At 35.4% G+C, this 22941-nt stretch overlaps 1 protein-coding gene across 2 annotated transcripts in view; it reads left to right on the forward strand.

The window, feature by feature from the left end:
* The window catches only part of grin2ca (glutamate receptor, ionotropic, N-methyl D-aspartate 2Ca), a 56196-nt gene that overhangs the window by 12481 nt on the left and 20774 nt on the right, over positions 1 to 22941 (forward strand). For both annotated transcript variants that reach the window (XM_083567115.1, XM_083567116.1), the window contains 3 exons: positions 6165 to 6606; positions 16868 to 17469; positions 20523 to 20637. In XM_083567115.1, the coding sequence (XP_083423241.1) occupies positions 6181 to 6606; positions 16868 to 17469; positions 20523 to 20637 (1143 nt within the window). In that variant the 5' untranslated portion in view covers positions 6165 to 6180. The remainder of the gene's footprint in view (positions 1 to 6164; positions 6607 to 16867; positions 17470 to 20522; positions 20638 to 22941) is intronic.

Raw genomic sequence — 22941 nt, forward strand, 5'->3', positions numbered from 1 at the left:
CCTGAGGTGATGTGATGACAACTAGACTTAAAACTTGTGATTTAAAGGTTTGTCTTGTGTCACAAATCACAACCAAGATTCAAAAATAGAGATGATCTGATGTGATAAGATGTGACAATAATAATGCTGCTTTAGGATGTTTTGTTCAGATGCCAAGCCAAGAAAACTCTTGGTCTTCTATCACTGTCCACATTACATATAGAGGCATGGCCAAACCTAGCTAATAATAAATCTAATGTCTCACCCTTCTGTATGACAGACTCAAATTCTAGGTTTTCTGCATATATTTATTCTGAACTTGCAAACCCATGGCATAATCCATACATAAAGCTTTGAAACTGTCTATGTACACAAACCTGAGGTGCTTCGTAATGCATAAAGGCACAAGAAGGTTTTTTCTTTAAAAATGATGTCATTCTTGTGCAGTAAAACCGAATGCATTAGCATTTGATGTTGAATATATAGGTGAAGTGTCTGGGCTACTGCTTTAATGCGATATTGCATGTCTTGTGATATTACAATTGAAAGGTCTGCATATTCCATATTGAGATTTGAAGTAAAGTGTTTTGAAGGAGAAGAGAGTTAACCCAATTCAGGTAGAGGTGAATTTTTTTTTAATGTGTTCTACGCAATGTAGCATCTGATCTTAAAAATAACAAAAATAACACTACCAAAACATTACCTCACTACCAAACGGTCACTAACTAAAAGTTTTTAAAGGTCACTCTGAGGCCACTGAAGCATTCGGTTTATAAATGCTTGGATTCTGTAGAGATTTTGATAATTGATAGTGTTTAATTTTCTATGATACTATATGATTTAGTGGCATCTGGGCAATATATAAACAACTTTGTTCTAAATCTGTGTATGGCTGTCAATTCCCAAGTGCTAATGATGCGGAGGAGGACTATTATTTATGTATCAGATATATAGGATGATTTCCTATCAATTAAAAAAAATCTGAATTTATTGATTTACACATGTAAGTTGGTCTTCTTTGATTAAAATTAATTTCTACTAAATAATTAAGGTTAATTGATTTATGATTGTTCCCTCGAATCTTTACAATCATTGTACTAATCCAAATCATACGACACTACTCACCTCTTCACCATGCTGCTGATTTAAATGACATAAAAATAACATTTACCTTAAAAATCTGCAAATCAAAATGATGCATAAACAGAAATCTTTTAGAAACTAATATTTTTAGACCTAGATAACGGATTAAATATTAGTGAAACTACTGAAACATTATTAGACAACAATATTAAGAAAGAAAAAAAAACAATTAAACAAAAAAAAAAAAAACACACAAAAGCTCTGCGGCCAGTATTAGTAAAAGAAAAAATGTTATAAAAAACAAAAAAAACCAAACAAAAAAACAGATATGGTGAAGTAGAATAGTTACTGTATTTGCTAGAGATAAGTTCAGTAAAATATATTAATATTTATTTGCATTGACTCACAGATGATTTGAGCTTAGGCTGCTTTTACATATGCTGGTCAACATGTATGTGCATATCCAATAAAAAAAAATAAAAAAAAAAGATTAATAATCATACACCTTTGCTATGAACCTTATTTATTTAGATTTCCCTCAAGGTCTGCTACTCCTTTCCAACTCTTCCACTAGAGGGTGATAAACCAGCAAGCTTAAAGAAGAGTCCTGACTCCTGTAGACGCTTTGCAATTAAAGGAGACAATGTATCCTGGACCAAAATTTGATAGCTAAAAGAGCTTTATGTTTGGTTTCGAAGTATGAACCAATGTTAGAGCAGGAGAGACGGACATGGCAGAAAGCAGTTTTTGAATTGTTTGGTGCCAAGCTTGGTTCTTTGACTCCTGCTTTGATCTAATCTCGGCTGTGTGCTCTCAGGCCAAGCTGTACTCCAAAAGAGCCAAGAGCAGGACAGAGAGATAGTTTGAGAGTGAGTGTGAGAGAGAGAGAGAGAGAGAGAGAGGGAGAGAGAGAGAGAGAGAGAGAGAGAGAGAGAGAGAGAGAGAGAGAGAGAGAGAGAGAAAGAGAGAGCGGGGTCACACATTTGAAAATTGGTACTGACAGAAACTGGGGATAGGCAGGGAGAATGACACAGTTTTAAGCTCTGAGGGTGTGGGAATGAGAGCATGTGTGTGTGTGTGTGTGTGTGAGAGAGAGAGAGAGAGAGAGAGAGAGAGAGAGAGAGAGAGAGAGAGAGAGAGAGAGAGAGAGAGAGAGAGAGAGACCCAGACAGAAACAGAGGAAGAGATGGAGGGTGGAATTGGACACATGCAGATTTGTAGACTGGACTACATGTCTAGGGAACATAAATTTAACATGGATGTGTGTGAGTGCAATTTAAAATTCAGGAGAAAATTATAAGGGTCAGGAATACTGAATGGCAAATAGTTTATGAGGTTGGTACCAGTCTCACTTACTTGGGCTAAAGGTCAATTCTCTTCAGCTACAACTTCTTGGCTGGGTGTCATTTATGCAATTTCAAATCTTTTTTTTTTTTTTTTTTTTAAATCATCAAAATTTTTGGTAAATAAAAACCATCTATGTTACTAATAAGCACTAGAAAGATGGTAACATAATGGTATCCCTCAACATTACTATAAATACAATAAAAACTAAAAAGACCATTAAAGGCAGTTCTTTATAATAATTTTAAACCATTTTCTGACATTGGAATTGATGTAATAATAATGATATGAGATATAATATTGCCTCACATTACTGTATATAGATGAAATAAACCACAATGTATTCAGTAATTCAGTTAATTCATTGATTAGTCATTCAGGCAATCCGTTAAATTCTCTGTTTTACATTAGTACAGAAAAAAACTCACGCAGTCGACCTTCAAACTTCCTCCTCCTCCACTCTCCTCATCTTTTGTGATAAAATGCGTGGAGAATGTATGACACATAGAACCAGCCAGGGAGAAATGAACTCTCTATTTGTTTCTTATTGAACTAATAAAGGGTTTTGTGTCGTCAAGATTAATAATGTTTGTAGATTCAACCTTCAGTATATAAAGATTTTTTTATTCATCTTAAGCTTTATCCTGGTGAGATTTATAGTCTATTCCGAGCCGATTATGAGGAGGGAATACACCCTGAATGGAACACCAGACCATGGCAGGGCACCTGCACACACATTTGCACCCAGAGGCAATTTATGAGGCAAACTAATGATCCAATTAGCCAGCAAACTACAGCTGCCATTATCAAAAAAACTTTTATTTTTTATTTTTTTATAATATTTTCTAATACTTTTCCTAATATTCTCATTTTGATATTGTGACAAATATTTAACACGATTAACTTTATAACATACAGTTGTAAAAGAGTAATGATTTACATAACCAAGAATTTGTTCCTTGTTCTTGTCCCCTCTGGCTTGCCAGGAATATACAATATACATTAACATCCAGAATTCGGTAAAAAAATATTAGTTATTATTAAAAGTAATTTACATATAACATTGAATTTAATTGAATGTATATACAACATTAATCAGATCCCAGAATCCACAGGTAATTTCAGCTGAAGCACAACCAAGCCACTTCCGAAGATTATATTAAAGGTGTGTTGGATGTGAGTGTAAACTTTTAGAAGTGTTTAAAGTAATGTAAAACACTAAGAAATAAATATCAGCAACGTTTTCTTAGATCTTATACATAAACCTACATAAACATTTGCTAATTCTTAATCCAACAGGTACCATCTGACATAAAAACTGCTTTAATTATACATTTGGATGTGAAACTGGCATAACACCTGTGCCAAGTGGTAAATTGACTGTATTGTGAGTTAAAGGGCTGATTTGGAGCTGACATTACAACTATAATAACTGTAGCTTATAGTAAAATAATGTTGATGATACTAAATGTCAAATGTCAAAACCCACCTCACTTCAATTTAGAGACAGAGAAAATATTCATAACTGTCATCACAATGTCATGGAATTGACAAAAGTATTTATCAAATTTTTATGAGAGGAATTATACCTCACTTGGCAAGCAATGTCATAACAATTATCGCTCTAACATATTACTTCTGCACTGAGCTGTGGTCAGTTGTCATGACAATCTAACATAAAATAGCCCAAAATTTATGGTTTTTTTTCAAGCATTTATGTATTTTGCTTGACTCCAAATTGCCTGCCTTTATGACAGCAGACACCAGACTTTTTTTGTAGGTTTATGGCGATTATAAACATTAACAGAGGTCACATGCATACTTATAAACACTATGAGAAGCATACCTTTAAAATATTCTGATAATTTTAATCGTTCGATTGCTTGTATTAACCATAATCATTTCTTCTTTTGTTCCTTTCTTCCTTCATTCTTACAATTTTAGTAACTACCTTATGCTTTCTAGTTTAGTAATGGATTTTAAACCCCCCAACACAGGAAACACTTCATATGAGACAGGGACACACCTTGGATGGGACAGCAGTTCATAACAGGGCATGGAATACACACTGATTCCCAACTAGGGGTAATTCAGAAATACTGGCATGTTCTTGGAAATTGTAGGAAAACCAATGAACCCTAAATAAATCCATATGGACATGTGGAGAGCATGCAAGATTTTTTTATAGACAGCAGCACAAGCTCAGTGGCCTCTGGAACTGTCACATGGCAATGTTTCCCACTGCGCCAACATACTGGCCAACACCGCAATAACCACATATTCTTAGATAAATCGAATATTTTTTGATGATGGCAACTTGGATATTGAACCAAACCTGGGGAGAAAAATATAAGAAACATTCAGCATATTCTGCATCCACTTATTGTCATCAAATGTTAAAGCTGGTATATGTACAGTATATAAGCATTAAGATAGGCCTTTCTGTCATATTTGATGCGGTGATACCATTAGGCCATGGGCCATGACAAGGAAAGGATTATATGGGATTATCACACTGGCCCACAACACATGGTAAATTAGGTCAACATGATAAGATTAGTCTCACTTCCGCTTAATCCAAAACTAAAGCAACAGGATCTCTGTAATTACTTGCTTTGAATTCTGATAGACGTATACATACAGTACTGGACATTTATTTGTCTTTTAGTTTGATTATGTATGGTCAAACACACAATGTCAGTTTAATACAATTCAACAACACTGGTGTTATGTAAGAATATCTAAGGAAATAGGTATAAATAGGATTAATCTGGAACTGTGTAAAAGTATTCACCCTCTTGGCCTATTGGTTGCATGTCTGGTTGTAGCTGACTAAAAGTAACTCATATAACCACTCTTGACATCTGCGGTGAGCAGTAACACAGCTCAGTATGCATAACACATTATATCAGGCAAATTAGTTACAACAGCAAAAGACTACAAAGGATTTTACTTCTATCAGCCAAAAACAGGAATCTGAGGCTAGAGTGGGCACAGATTTTTTCAATCCTCCACAGTCCAGTTTCAGTGTCAGTAATTGCATGGATAAGCAGGTGTTTCTAACAAAGAAGATAGTCAATATATAATCCCAATTATGTCTGTAACATCAAAAACTGATGAAACGGGTTGTAAATACTTCTGGGATGCACTGCTTAGAAAAGACTTTAAAGAGATGAAAACTACAGCTGGACAATTTGGACAACACAAATGTCTTGGCACCATAATGAAGCCCATGACCTTTTCATTTCGAAGATTAACTCGGACTACAATATAAAATTGAGACAAAAAAGAGACATAAAACCCTATGTTCACTGTTTAGTAAAAAATGAGATTTTATTTCATGGTGTCTACCATCTGTTGTGCTGTGCTGTTACAGAGCAACGGCTGCGAGTGCAGATGCTGTCCAACGACAGGGCACAGGGCGAATGCCCCAGTCTGCACGTGTCGGTCTAAAAATATCTACTCTCCAAGCCATTAATGGCCTCTCAAATACACATTGCATGAAGAGCAGTGATGGAAAGGGTGTTGGCAATTAAAAACTAGCTATAAAACAAAAACTGAACATTAGTTCAGTAAGACTGCTAAATTGGAAGTGCTAAAACTCTGTCAAGGTCTTTCTGTATATGTATATTATCCAATTATCACTCCATTTACTAGCCAGTGAACAGTTTCTTCAGCCACTATTCCTGGTAAGACATCTTTGTTGTACCTACAGAAGCAAAATTTCTTATCTTGTTTTCTGCTTCTTTTTCCTGCAGGCAGTAGGCGAGTGAGATGGGCGTTCGTCTAGGCCTCCTGAGCGATGCTCTCTGGCCGCCACTGCTGTTGTTGCTGTTGCTCTGTGCTTGGCACTGCTGCTGGGGTCGGCCATTCACGATGCCTGATCCTACAGTAAATGTAGCTGTGGTGTTCAGTGGCTCTGCCTACCAGGTGGAGATTAAAGGGCGTCTGAGCCGGGAGAACTTCCTGGACCTACCTCTGGAAGTAAACCCCATTACAGTGCTGGTGAATGACAGCAATCCACGGGCACTGTTGACTCGCATCTGTGACACACTAGCTGCTAACCGTGTGCATGGTGTGGTCTTTGAGGACAACATTGGCTCTGAGGCTGTTGCACAGATCCTGGACTTTATCTCAACGCAGACATCCGTACCCATTGTAGGCATCAGCGGGGGGTCTGCTGTGGTCTTACCATACAAGGTCAGCGTTTGATACTAATGACAATGTACATGTGGTATATTTTTCATGAGTCAGTAAAGTCAAACTTCTGAGATAGAGGGCATATTTTTCACTGTAGCATAGGATGTTTTAAAAGTAGCTTAAATGTAGCTGAAAATCTGATGCAAACTAAAAATAAAGTATGTTTTTATATTATTATTAAACATAAAAAAACTGTCACTGCAAACTTGGGAAAATACCTGGGAAACAAAATAGATTTAGTAATGCAAGTGCTGTCTGCAGGCTTTGTGAATTCTGACTGTGACAGTTCTTCAGAGTTTTACCACTGCAATTATATAACTGTGTGATATATCATGACACACTGAACCACTGCTAGTTCCCAAAATATAGCCAAGCTAGCACCCTGAAGTCAAATTTGACCACCACGAACATGACCAGACCATTACTAAGGCTGCTAACAAATGCTCATGCTGCACATACTTTGTCCCTCGGAGTTCATATCTAGCTGTTATGTTTTTAACTTTTTTTTTGTGGAATCCCATTAGATTCCATGTAACAAACCTTTCTGGCAAGCTTTCAAAAAAGAAAAAAGAAAAAGGTCTGTTTAAAACAAATAATCTTACCATTCCTAATAATGCTTTCATACTCAGTTACATCCGTACAAGCAAAATGTAGACATAATAGAGCGAGATGTCTGTGGCTCCCAGAGAGCCAGGCAAAGTGTCCAATTTGAGAAAACCCACCATCCAGCACATTGCTGGGATAATTAGAATGATAATTAACAGAGTCATGACTGTCATTATCGTTAACATCCTGAGCTGGTCAGCCCTTCTTTGGTGACTTTTGGCACTGGGATAAGAACTCACATGGATACAGATAAATAGTCCTCTGCTGTTTCTCACTATGTGTTCTTGTGCAAATATTTTAAACAAATTAGGTGCATCATATGCTAACAGCAAGACTGTAATCATATCATCTCCTTCAGTCAGAAAACTCAGATACGAGGACAAATTAAAACCACAAATTCCATTAGGAATGTAAGAGAATAGGCTCATAGCGTCTGAAGATAATAGGAACGTCAAAAAAAAGAAAATTAATATGTGGCCATTGAGAAGCTCCTAATGAGAACTTCAGCTCAGTGCATACTTTATAACACTTCAGTTTCCCTTCCACACAAGCACTACTATGAATCACATAAGTGATTCTGCTTCAGTGAACAATTCATTTTAAAAGTCAGATTTGCTAATAAAAAGGAGACATTTGTAAAACAGACCCATGTGGAACTGTCCTCAGAGCTCCATAAGATGGAAAATTATGAGCTTTGTGCAGGTCTCAGCTTCAGGGCCAGATTTTAATTACAATAAAATAAGTGCCCTCACAGATTACTTTCCTCTGAGTGGTAATGTGTGTCTCCTTAGATTATGAGCAGTCAGAGTGAAACTAAGCAACTCTAGGCATAAAAATGCTCACTGGTCTACACATCTCAGTATTTTACTGATAATCCCATACAAGCTGTGAAGAGAATGTGCAAACACAAAAAAAAAACCCAGCTTGTTTTAAAGGTCCATCTGTTAACCTAAAGTCATATATTGTTTCTGTGTAGTGTTTCTATGTAAATATTTTTTACAAAAAAGAGTAATATTAACAGTATGGCAATAGCCACTCAAAACTCACTGGAAGGACTGAGTCAAATGCAATGTGTGTGAAGGTGAAAATACTTTTTAACAATTGCATGAGATTTCCAGTACATTTAATAGGATTAACAAAAGATAAGACAAGATAAAATACAATAAGAAAGATATGATAGAGGAATTTATCGGTCAATTGATCTGCTGGACAATAACCAATACATATTCAGACATGGGAGTTAGAGGGAATTGGACATTACGGTCTCCACAACTTCATTAGATCCTAACAGATGCTTGGGTAATAACACTCTCGCCACATTCCTCCATATGTTACTCAAGTTTACTCCCCTGTTCAATAGCAAAATGGATTTTGGAGCTTTGAAAAGGAGTTTGGGCATCTGTTTTGTCTCTCTGAGGCCATGAAGTGTAATTTGCAGTGTTATATTCCTCTCCGAGGTCATGTGGCATATAATTATCCAATTTTTTTTTTTACAACCAAAATCGTTAAGAACTCATAACAAATTACAAATAAATAATGTATTACCATCTTATGTAAAAGGACAATGTCTTAAACTGTCACATGTCCTTTGTGTTGTCACGTGTTACTAGTCAGAACGGATTTTGAATTTACTGACTTTTTTATAAAAAAAAATGTTTTTTGATTATAAAAACAGATTATACAGCTAAATGAAATGTCTAAGGTTACTCTGGATTTCTTTTTGGAATGTCACGGCTTTAAATTCAAAATACAGATATGATCTTCTACACAGGGGCAAAATCAATACTACTTCTTGTAAATTCATCAAGATCAGCACCACTTGAATGTCACAGGGTGAGGCAGAAACAAATGCACATCTAATTAGTTTTACTTTCATTGAAAGAGAGGTAGAAAAATCCACAAAGACACGCAGGATCAAAGTAAAGCAAACAAACAAACAACAACAACAACAACAACCAAAAAACGGGCTAAGGGTCAGGCAATCAACAAATAGTACAGCATAACAAATCCCGAATATAAAAAGTAAAAAAACAGAACAAGTAAGTAGCAGAGTGAGCTCTACTGAGTGTAAAGTTGCATTGTGCTAGTGAATGGGAGTATTTTTCATTGTGTGTGCATGTGTGTCTGTGTGTAAAATTGGGTACAGGTAAAATTTATTTGAAGTCTTGGGATTAAGATTGTGTAGTGGTGATGGGTTCTAAGAAATGTAGTCTGGAAATCAGCCATGTCTGTAGGCCACAATGCATTTTGGAGTGGAATGGAGTTGACCTGACATTGAAGGTATGCATTAATAAGCACTTTAGTTGTCATTTACAAACCATGTACAGCAAGTAATACACCATATTTTACTTAATAAAAAAGAAAAGAAAAATGCAACATACATTAACAAAAGCCAGCAATGCTGTTAATTTATAACATGATGAAATTATACATTTAGGTTTCCAGTCTTTATTTGTTACATTATAGTTATAAAACTACAGCAAAGTTTTTTCAAAAAATTCCGTTATTAGTTTGATCTTTTTAGCATACATTTATTGTAACAAAAAAAGATCGATCTACCTACCTACCTACCTACCTACCTACCTACCTACCTACCTACCTACCTACCTACCTACCTACCTACCTACCTACCTACCTACCTACCTACCTACCTACCTACCTACCTACCTACCTACCTACCTACCTACCTACCTACCCACCCAACCCAACTCCACCCACCCACAACACAAACAAATGTCAATAAAATCATGCATTTACTTAGTTTTGCACATCGCTAACAATATTATGGTTTAGTAGTGATTTGTGTGGTATAAATAAATATTAATCATTTATAAACTAATGCAGTAAAGAACTTTAATCAATGTTTTCCTAATGTAAAGTTTTATCATTAATAATTAATAATAATAAATTAATAATTTACTTTTTAAATTCAACTGGTACTGTGTTCTACTTTGAAGGTTTATTAATTATAATAGCTTCTGTAAATAAACCAATGCTGCTTGTGGCTTTGTCGTTAAAAATATTTTACTGTCAGTTGGCTGCTTTTAATTCGCAGTTAGTGCTGATACTTTACCTGAGCATGTAGGCTGGGTGTGATATTGGTTTACGTAATTAAGGAAGAGATTTTGATTCAGCTGCTTGCAAATTCACAGTAAAGGCTGCTTTAAAGTTAAAAAAAATGGATGACTTATTTTGTATTTTTGTGTGATGTGACATCAGAGACTATGTTTTCTGACCTGTCACTTGAGTTTTGATGAACTGCCACCATTGCCTGTGTAGTCTACAGATTTCTTAAAGTTGACAGTTCAAATGGCTGTCATTATTATTAGATACCTATTCACACAATAAATCACATAACTGACCTGGCAGACCTTTACAATACAGCAACAGTCATGCTGTGCTGACGGCACACAGTTTACATTGTGTTGAGTTGGCAGAGACGGACCGAGCTTGTAAGTGTTTGAGCAACCAAGGTCGATGTTCAAAGATACAGCTTATGTGGCACAGTTCTCATTAATGCCCACCATGGCAGAGCCTAATGGCACCATGACAGCTGTCTCAGGTTCAGGCTGATTAAATACCCTTTCTCACTGAGTGCCACCCTGCTGCTCAGCTTGCCAATTGTACAGGAGAAAACATGATAAAAAATCCACCCTGATCTGTATCAAACAATAACCTTGACTTATAAATAAAATTCCCTCAGTACTATAATTGGTCTAATTTAGTTAGCTAATTGTGCATAATAATTAAATAATAATCCAATAATTTATTTTAATTCACTTCCATTGTCCTCAAAGAATTAGTGGCGACTCATTGTGATTCTACTAATTCCTTAGCACAACATTCTAAAGAGTGTCTCCAAATGTTTGAATGATATGGCCACATCTATTAAACAATGACTCAGTATATGATGACTCAATATTTCCATGTTTGATTTAAGCAGTACTGCACAAAGTACAGTAAGATTGTGGTTATACTGAATATTGGCAGAGATGTGATTCACCCACCTGTAAGGGGGTATGTTAATTATTTATTATGTTATTTATAACTGTTACAGTTGCTAACCATGAAGGGTAAGAGCAAACACATGCTTCCATTGAGACATATGGAGCCATCCCATTGAATCTTTTTATTCTACAAGATAGGACATGGAACAGTGTTTGTTTGATACATTTTCAACAGGGAAAAATAAAAATAATGTTCCATAAAATATGTGAACACTATTAAATAAGTGGCTAGGCTATATTTTGAAATCTAAGGTGTCAATGTCCTTGTGGCTTAAAATACGATCATGAATTGAAATTTCTAATGTTTTAATGTGAACATGCTCACCTGAAAATTTCAACATATATTTAGAGTGAATAAGTATATTTTCTAGAAGAATCCAGCCACTCAGTAAGTACTAAAACACTCGCATTCATGGAAATGGAAGATAGAGATTAAGAATAATATATATACAGTGAGGAAAATAAGTATTTGAACACCCTGCTATTTTGCAAGTTCTCCCACTTAGAAATCATGGAGGGGTCTGAAATTGTCATCGTAGGTGCATGTCCACTGTGAGAGACATAATCTAAAAAAAAAAAATCCAGAAATCACAATGTATGATTTTTTTAACTATTTATTTGTATGATACAGCTGCAAATAAGTATTTGAACACCTGAGAAAGTCAATGTTAATATTTGGTACAGTAGCCTTTGTTTGCAATTACAGAGGTCAAACGTTTCCTGTAGTTTTTCACCAGGTTTGCACACACTGCAGGAGGGATTTTGGCCCACTCCTCCACACAGATCTTCTCTAGATCAGTCAGGTTTCTGGCCTGTCGCTGAGAAACACGGAGTTTAAGCTCCCTCCAAAGATTCTCTATTGGGTTTAGGTCTGGAGACTGGCTAGGCCACGCCAGAACCTTGATATGCTTCTTACAGAGCCACTCCTTGGTTATCCTGGCTGTGTGCTTCGGGTCATTGTCATGTTGGAAGACCCAGCCTCGACCCATCTTTAATGCTCTAACTGAGGGAAGAAGGTTGTTCCCCAAAATCTCACAATACATGGCCCCGGACATCCTCTCCTTAATACAGTGCTGTCGCCCTGTTCCATGTGCAGAAAAACACCCCCAAAGCATGATGCCACCACCACCATGCTTCACAGTAGGGATGGTGTTCTTGGGATGGTACTCATCATTCTTCTTCCTCCAAACACGTTTAGTTGAATTCTGACCCAAAAGTTCTATTTTGGTCTCATTTGACCACATGACTTTCTCCCATGAATCCTCTGGATCATCCAAATGGTCATTGGCAAACTTAAGACGTGCCTGGACATGTGCTGGTTTAAGCAGGGGAACCTTCCGTGCCATGCATGATTTCAAACCATGACGTCTTAGTGTATTACCAACAGTAACCTTGGAAACGGTGGTCGCAGCTCTTTTCAGGTCATTAACCAGCTCCTCCCGTGTAGTTCTGGGCTGATTTCTAACCTTCCTTAGGATCATTGAGACCCCACGAGGTGAGATCTTGCATGGAGCCCCAGTCCGAGGGAGATTGACAGTCATGTTTAGCTTCTTCCATTTTCTAATGATTGCTCCAACAGTGGACCTTTTTTCACCAAGCTGCTTGGCAATTTCCCCGTAGCCCTTTCCAGCCTTGTGAAAGTGTACAATTTTGTCTCTAGTGTCTTTGGACAGCTCTTTGGTCTTGGCCATGTTAGAAGTTGGATTCTTACAGATTGTATGGGGTGGACAGGTGTCTTTATGCAGCTAACGACCTCAAACAGGTGCATCTAATTTAGGATAATAAATGTAGTGGAGGTGGACATTTTAAAGGCAGACTAACAGGTCTTTGAGGGTCAGAATTCTAGCCGATAGACAGGTGTTCAAATACTTATTTGCAGCTGTATCATACAAATAAATAGTTTAAAAATCATATATTGTGATTTCTGGATTTCTTTTTTTTCTCACAGTGGACATGCACCTACGATAACAATTTCAGACCCCTCCATGATTTCTAAGTGGGAGAACTTGCAAAATAGCAGGGTGTTCAAATACTTATTTCCTTCACTGTATATATATATATATATATATATATATATATATATATATATATATATATATATATATATATATATATATATATACCACCAAAAATTAGGGCGGTGTCGATTCAGTCAACAGCAAATAATTAACATTAGCACTTATATGTCTTATTTATATTATTTAAACATTGTTTAAAAAATTTTTTGCAGTGACTTCACTCTGTCTGCTTCAGTTAGTTTAATATATCACAGGTAATGACTGATTAGATGGCAGGCAGTAGGCAATGCTATTCTCTCAACATTGCCATTTTTTAGACTATTCCATGATTACCACAGGCCTGCTCTGGTAAATAGAAGCAAAGCAAAATTAGGTTAGGAACCCATTTTATCTTGGGAATATTGGGCTCAGTTAATATTCAGATTAGGGCAAAAACAAAATGAAATCATTGCCAGGTTTATGCTCATGCTTAGCTGGGAGAGTCATAGAGAGTCATAGAGAGAGCAAGAAATGTCGTCCGTTGTCTTTTAAGAGAATGCAATTTGTGAGGTTTTAGACACTGTTCTTAAAAATATTATCTTATTAGTTATAAATCGCAATCCAGATTAGCAAGGAAACGTTAAAACATTAAAACATGTTCTGTCTATCAGATCTAATCAGAGCAAGTGTCCATGGAGCTGCTCTGAAATGAGAATGAAATCAAAGCACATTCTTTATTGCCAGGCAATCATGGATTGATGCATTACTCATGTCACTGGCTGCCCTGACAGGGAATAAATCAATGATAGTAATAATTTTTGAGAAGCAGGCACTGGGGATGTCACCATAGAAGATGGGGCAGTGTAAATGCATATGCAGCGTTTTATATATGCAGCGTTTTATAAGTGAAGGACATAATAATGCAAACACCTTTTCTTTTCGTTAGTATATATATATATATATATATATATATATATATATATATATATATATATATATATATATATATATATATATATATATATATATATATATATATACCTATATATATATATATATACCTATATATATATATATATATATATATATATATATATATATATATATATATATATATATATATATATATATATATATATATATATATATATATAGGTTATCATTAACAGGCAGTCATTAACTGAAACAGGAACTACTGTGTTGGAGGCTTAAAATTGGCTGAGGCACAGTTTCATGTCACAGGTCACACAACATGGCAAGCCTGAGCACACAATAACAAGACACAAGGTGCATCACTAAGGTCTCTCTAATGCAAAGTTTTCCAGATGTTTTAAATTTTAAGATGTAATCTTCTCATTGAAAAAACAACGAAACAGTCAATGTTGGGAGACATAACTGCAGTGGTCGGCCAAAAAAACTTAATGCAGCAGATAAAAGACACATCATGCTTACTTCCTCTTGACATGTAATATGGACTGGACTGATGAGTCAAGATTGTTTGCAGAAGGGCTGGAGAGCAGAACAATAATGGGTGTCTGCAGGCAACATGTTAAAGCATGTTGAATGTTTCCTCCAAGTTTGGGACTAGGGTTAGGGTTAGGGTTAGCACTTCTGCAAATGGAGCTTGTCAGGATTAATGGTGTCCTCAATGCTAAGAAATACAGGCAGATAATTCTCCATCATGCAATACCACCAGGGAGGTGTTTGATTAGGCCCTACATTTATTCTGCAGTGAAACAGTTACCCTAAACATACAGCCAATGTCATTAAAACTATATACAGCATAGAGAAGAAAAAGGAGTTTTGAAAGCAAATGTTTTGCAGTCCTGATCTCAACATAAACAAGTCTTTCTGGGATTACTTGAAGAGACAAAAGAATTTTAGGCAGTCTTCATCTAAAGAAGATATGTGGTTAGTTTTCTAAGATGTTTGGAACAGTCTACCTGACAAAGTAATTCAGAAACTGTACCTAGAAGTGCAAGTGTACTTAAAAGTGATGCTGTTTTGCAGGCAATTTGTGGTGGTCAAACCAAATACTGATTTGATGTTGATGTTCTGCTTTGTTCTTTTAATTTCCTTTTTGTTAATTTATAAAAACAAACTATTAACATTTCTATTTTTACATAAACATGTATGTATATATATGTTTACATTTCAATTTTTTTTAAAGATTGAAACATTTACAGTTCACTTGTCAACAGAGATTTTATGACCCAGTTTATGTTCAGTTTTGTTTCTGAATTGAACCTTTGCCTTTTTTATTTGCCCAATTTTCTCTTATTGTTCTGCTTCGCATATTTGCATTTCCATATGTAGAGAATTTAATAGATTTGAGCTTTACTTTTTCTCCTCAGTAGTCACTGTGACCAATCTGCAGCAGACTGTAACTTTTCTGCTGCTTTTAAAGAGAGCAATTTCTTTTTGCATATTCTATTATCTCTGAGCATTGACCTATTCCGGTTATATTTTCACTTCATTGGATTTTTACACTCAAAATTAAAGGTTAGGTCTTCAGGACAGACACTTTTCAAGGAAAGACTGCGGGTAAATGAAGTTTATATACAAAGTTTATATATCTATAGACAGACAGACAGACAGACAGACAGACAGACAGACAGACAGATAGATAGATAGATAGATAGATAGATAGATAGATAGATAGATAGATAGATAGATAGATAGATAGATAGATAGATAGATAGATTTTATTAAGCTCTTCTTATAGCTGTGTATCACACATTCTCAGCAAGAGCCATTTTCCATCCAACTACTGGTTTTTTTCTTGAGATGGGCAAAAACTCTACTAACTCTGGTAACTCTACATAGACACTAACTCAAACCATAAATCCTGGAACAATAGGGCATCAATGCTACCCACAGTTAAGCCACCCTATTAAAAATATTAAGTTTTCAATAATACTGTATTTTTAAAACAGATCTTGTAATGACTATTTTAATTGAAGTATTAACAAATTTATTAGACCTTCGAGAATAATCCGCATAATAGAAATGTAACTGGGCATGATTACAGACACAATGCAATTGCTATTTTAAGTCACTCTTCTAATATGCCCTTAAAGTGTTTCATATTTAGGCCAAAGATCAGTCAGTAAGAAAAGCTTTGTGATTTTTGGAGCATTGAAAGGGGTCATTGCATACCGGGTGGAATAAACCAGAACATCTCTCATTTCCAGTTACATGAGCAGGCTTAACCTACTTTCACAATGCTCCAAACATTCTCTTTGAAGGACACCAGACCATGACAGCAAAACAGCATTATTTGTAATGCTCTGAAGCATTGTGAAAATTGTGACATGGTAGAAGTTCAGGTGAATAAAAATTAGCTCTTGGAACCGAGTTGAAAAACAAGGGTTAAATATCTGCATTCAGCTTTCTACAAGCAACTGTTGAAATACCTTGGAAATTTATTTTCAATTACAGTGTAAATTCTGTTTTTTTAATTATATTTCAAGGATTATTAAATGGTAAAACATTTAACCAGACAGCAGTGGAAGATGTTTTTTTCGAAGGCAAAAAAACAATCAATGATATGATTAATTATAGTGATTGCTATTTCTCTGCCTGATTATTTAAGGACCATATCGGAACTAAATGTGGCCTTTACTCATGACACTAAAATCTCTTTTTCAGGATGACGGCTCCAACTTCTTGCAACTGGGTGCTTCTATTGAGCAACAGATCAATGGCATGTTCAAAGTGATGGAGGAGTACAACTGGGACAGTTTTGCAGTGGTGACTAGCCAGTACCCTGGTTACGAGGCCTTTGTGGACTATATCCGCTCCTTCACAGATACCTCCTACTTTCTGTGGGAGCTACAGAATGTACTGACTTTTGACATGTCAACTGATAACATGAATGACCTGCGTGCTCGGCGTTTGCTACAGCAGATCGATGCTCAGGTGCTGCTGGTCTACTGCTCATTTGAAGAGGCTCAGTATCTCTTTAGCATAGCCAGAGAGGTGGGACTGGTTGGACCTGGTTATATATGGATCATTCCCAGTTTGGCAGTGGGCAACCCCAACCTTCCACCACCTGACAGCTTCCCTGTTGGTTTAATCAGCATCATCACAGACCGGTGGAAAATGAGTCTTAGAAATAGGGTGAGGGATGGTGTGGCCATCGTAGTGAAGGCGATGGAGAGCTTCCGCAAACACAGAGGCTTTATTCCTGATGGACATGCTGACTGCCAGTCAAGTCCATTACAGCCAGACAGCAATGACACACTTTTCAGGTAAGTCAGGAGAGGGAGGGACTAAGTGAGGGGAAAGGATAAATATATAAATGTTACTGTAGTGGTTCTTCAATGCAAATCAAAAAACAGTAAAGCAAATATAAAACACAGCATATGTGAAAATGCAACATCAGTGTTTTTTTTTTTTTTCAAACAGAATGAGTAGCTCCTTACTGACTGTCACATGCTTGTTGTTCATTGGCTAACGATTAATAGTGCACAAAAGTTTGATTGTTTTTGATTTTGCTGTTATGTTTTACTATTGCCTTTTCTTTTGGTTATAGTGTTTTGCTTTTTAATCTATGATTTTTACAAATGCTGTTGCTTTTTATTTTGTTATTGAGTTTTAGAACATCTTATATCTAAGTAATGCTTTTGAAGTGCATTAGTGAATAACACTGACAACAGTTTTGCCCAGTCAGATTGTTTGAGATTTGCCACAACAAATCTTCATTCGTTTTTTAATTGTACAGAGAAAGCTTACAAGATTGCCTGTGGTTATCACAAATGTTCATACAATGTTTTAACAAAGATTTGTTAAAAATAGGGGAATAAATTATAACTTTTTGTATATGTGAGTTGAGCCAACCAACTTGTTATATACTATAATATAATATTATAAGCTCATGCTGTATGCTACCTGTGCAGAAGAAACAGCTAAGTAATGTTTTATCTATACTCTATGTTGAACATGCTCTGCACGTACAAAAATAATTATTTAATACCATTTGAATGTTAACAAGTTACTATACAAAAAAATGAAAAGAAATGAATTAACAGATCTATCATTAACAATTAAGTTGCTATGAATAAACTATTAAAGTATTGTATGTAACTATTCAGGAGGTATGACTGTAGCAGTTCATTATTAACAAGATATTACTGAGTGAGTAATTAGTAGGTAATAATAGTAACTACTGCACTAAAGCTTTATTTATAAGTTTCTGTTTATTCCTTGCACAGTCACAGTATTTGTTAACCATAGAACAGTATTTTATTGTAAAGTGTTAACATGAACACTGTATACATCAGACACACGGGGAAAAAAAAATCATAAAAAATATACTATTTCATTCCAGTGCAGCATCAAGTACCATTTGTGGCAGGGAACACAGAGCAAATCCTATTTGGTCTAAAAAAATCTTAATAAGCCAGAGAGAAGCTGAGCTTCAGGGCAGAGACTGAGTGAATGTAGAGTTTAGGATGAGTCAAGGTCATTGAAGGCAGGGAAACTGAACACGCTCTGCAGTGACATGAGTCTACATGAGTCTAAATCGAACAACATACATAGCTTTACTCCGCACAATCAGTGAGGTCTACTTTCCCTCTGAACGCCAATACTGTAATTATTATAAAATCAATACTCATTCTTGAAAAAAAAACTCCAAAAAATTTATGTAATAACTTTTAAATATCAATCGAGATTGATGATTTTAAGTAGTAATTAAAACAAATTAAAAAAATAAGATTGAACGAAACTGTATACATTTTTTTCCCAAACTATAATATATGCTTTATAAGACAACCCAAAAAAATGTATATTAAGACCTTGAGGCCGACATTTTAATATAAGATATGTAAACTGTTATTTATTTATTTATTTATTTATTTATTTATTTATTTATTTATTTATTTATTTATTTATTTATTTTTCTATACTTTATTGGAATTGGAGCATGAACACATACTTACTACAACTGCATTATATTCACTATCATTAACATGCCATAGGCTGAATCAATTTTAATTTAGCCTGATGAGAGTCAGCTTGCGATTAAGTCAATTCAGTTGTTAATGAATTGACGGCGGACTGAGATGACACAGGCTTCACACACAGATGATGCATAAGCATATACAGTATACTGTAGCCAGCAGGCTGATGTCATGAGTGTGTGTGTTTTCTCATGCAGCTTGTCCCTCAAATCCTATTCTAACTGTAATGTGTTTTCACAGTTCCAGAATTTAACACTGATTTATTTAAAGGTTTTAAATTTTAAAACCTAAACAAAATATTAATCTGAAATCGAATAGAATTGCTTTGAAGTCTTGTATTGCCCTCTCTCTCTCTCTCTCTCTCTCTCTCTCTCTCTCTCTCTCTCTCAACATGGGTCCTTTTGAAGATTTCCTACTCTGATGGACAAAAATGTCTGCTGGCCATAATTTGTTGCGAAAGTTTTTCCTTTTCTTTAGTCATTGTAAAGTTAGTATGGAAATCACTGCTGCTTTTGCAACTCACTTTGTTAAACTAAATGTACATGTATGTGGAAACCTAATTGTGTAATCACAATGGATTTATATTTTGGCTGATTAATAGTGCATACTTTTTAGAGAGTTTTTATTCAGATGGGATATCTGCAGACTGTATTATTGGTTTTTGAAACTAGTCAAAATAAAAGTTATTTGTATATGGCTATTTTATCTCCTGACAATTGATAATCAATTGGAAGGATGAATGTTTTTTTTTCTCACTTGGATTGATTGCTATAATTCATACTTTTTCTAGCATTTTAGAGATGCTTGCATTGTTACATTATTCTTTAGATGCATAATTGGTTTGAGCTTTCTAAAGTGAGTTTTATATTTTTTTTACATTTTCCACACTGAAAATGAGGAACAGTTTAAAACTCGCATTGTGGTCGTTATGTTTAGTATTTTTTTTTAAAGACTAAAACACCTTTACTAGAATTATTACATGTATTGCAGTATTATACTTTGTATTAAGACATAGCACTAAATCACAATGATGTTAAACCTTGAGAAAGAGTAGGGTACCCTAGTTCTTTTTTTTTCCTTTCCAAAAGGTGCTCAAAACCTTCTATGTGGCCAACCTCTAAATTATTGAATTCTCAGATAAAATTAAGTCATTTTCTCTACATTGCATCGCTCTGACAACAGAGACAACTGACAACAAGCTGCTATTTATATTATTGTTTAATAATAGGTTTAACAGTGGCAGCACTTAAAATGTAGGTCACAATTAGCTTGTCTAACTTAAATCAATGCCATTACAAGTCAAAATGTCCAAAATAAATATGATTATTTTCTTTTTACAGGCACATGTTGAATGTGTCATGGGATCACACAGACTTCTCATTCAACAGTGAAGGATACCTCATCAACCCAACCATGATTATAATCACGCTGGACCGGGACAGACAATGGGACAAGGTGAACCTTGCAATATTAAATACATATAAACATTATACACAATTAATAAAATATTGTATAATCCTTTTGGAACATTTTAATCACAAATACAAAATCATGGCATACAAGTGAACTGTAAGAGTAGCAAATGAGTGTTTGGTCAGTTTATCCTTTAAATCACTGTCAAATGTCATCACAGTACACTAAACTAAGACAAAAACATCAACCATTATTTTATAATTTTACAACTCAAAATAGGAGCTAATGATAAAATATTTTAGACACAATACAATTCAGCAGCAACCACAAAACCACAGCATCAACCACACACAGGCTTGTTTAAAAAAACTTTGGAGAGATTGGTACATTTCTTGCTGTGAAGTCAATATAGTTATTTAAAAGGTATGTACATAGAGCTGTGTAATTTGTATTATGATACCTGAATGACTCAGAACTCAGATCAGACCTGTTATAGGCTGAGTTGTTTGTTTCAGTGAGAAGTCTCAATTCAAACTCATTTCAAACCTTCTATAAAATATATACTTTAGTTATATTTTGATTCCAGTTCTTTTAGCATATTATCTGTCATGACTCTGACCGGTAAGTCCACTGACCCTTATAAAGTCCTTTTTTTTTTTTTTTCAATTTTGAGAATGAGCCATTATATCACTTTATAAGAAGAAGTGGTATAATAGTAAACGCTCTAGGTTACTAATTTGAAGACTGGGGGTTCGAGTCCCAGCACCACCCCTGTCCGGCCCTTGAGCAAGGCCCTTAACCCTCTCTTTGCTCCAGGGGTACATTTTAATTGCTGACCCAGCATTCTCCCCCCAGTTTCCTAATAAGGTGGAATGTGTAAAAAAATCTGTGCTGTTATGTATCTGTGACAATTACTTTCATTTATAGCACTTTTTAGGAACAATATCTAAATGTGTGGGTGGGGGTGTTGGTGGCCCCTTTACCCCCCATTGCGCTTAAAGTAGCCTCGATTTCTAATTATTGGATTAAACAAGATGTTGGAACTATTCCTTTAAGGTTCCAGTCCATGCTTATATCGCCCAGTTCCTGTGGATTTTTCAGGTGCACTTCCATGCTGTGAAACTTCTGTTCCACCACATCCCCAAGGTGGTTCATCGGCTTCAGTTTTGATGACTAAAATGGCCACTGAGTAACAGTGAAAAATTGTATATTGTACATAGCCAGCAACAATACTCAAATTGGCTGTGTTTTTTTAATTGATAACTGATCAATATTAGCAGGCCCAAAATATGCTAAGAAAACATTCCTCACGCCTTTACAACACCACGACCAGCCTGGATTGTTGACACAAGTCAAGTTAGGTCCATTAATTCATGCTATTGGTGCCAAATTTCGAACCTATCATCAGAGTGCTTCCACAGAAATCGAGATTCATCAGACCAGAGTACATTTATCAAGTCTTCAACTCACCCTTTTTTCAAGCTTGTACCCATTGCAGCCTCGGATTCTTGTTGTAACCCATTTGCCTCAAGGTCCGATGTGTTTTGCATTTTTAGTAGCTTTTATGTTTACCCTAATTGTACAATGTGGCTATTGGAGTTACTGTAACCTTTTTTGTCAGCACAAGCCAGTCTATTCACCTCTCTGATCAACAAGATGTTTTTGTCCACAGAACTGGATCACTCAATATTTGTTCTTTATTTAACCATTATGAGTAAAGAGACATCAACGATCATGCCATGGTCAAAATTTCCGCTGTTCTGATGGTTGATGTGAACATTATCCAAAGCTACTGGATTATATGTGGCTGAATTTTTTGTATTGCACCACTGCCTCATGTGATAATTGCATTAGTGAGTAGGTGTAAAAGTGTTTCTTATAAAGTGCTCAGTAAGTGTAAATATGTAATCATATAAAAGGTGTACATTTATAGTTTTTCTCACAGCTTGCACTATAAATCAACAAAAAAAACAATACTTTACACTAACGTTTCTGATTGTGACTTGCAAGTGTCTATTTCGTGCTTATACCTGTACCATTTGTTGGAAATGTGTTTATTGTAAAAAAAAAAAAACTGGGCTGTTGCAGGGAACTCCATGCTCCTTTTAAAGTATTTCAACTGATATTTTCAAATATCTATTCAAATGATAACAGATGACTTCAGCTTTTGCAAAACTTGATCACATTTTGCACGCTGATAAAATGCTTCGCAGAAAAAATTCTGATGCTACACATCATTGCTCTTACAGACGCATTACCGAAAGCAAATACCGTTGAGAACTGATAAATGTATGATGAACGGATATCTATTCATAATATATTATTTTGTGTCTAAGCCACAATTTT

Source organism: Silurus aristotelis (genome assembly GCF_946808225.1).
Source record: "Silurus aristotelis genome assembly, chromosome: 17".
Classification (NCBI taxonomy): domain Eukaryota; kingdom Metazoa; phylum Chordata; class Actinopteri; order Siluriformes; family Siluridae; genus Silurus; species Silurus aristotelis.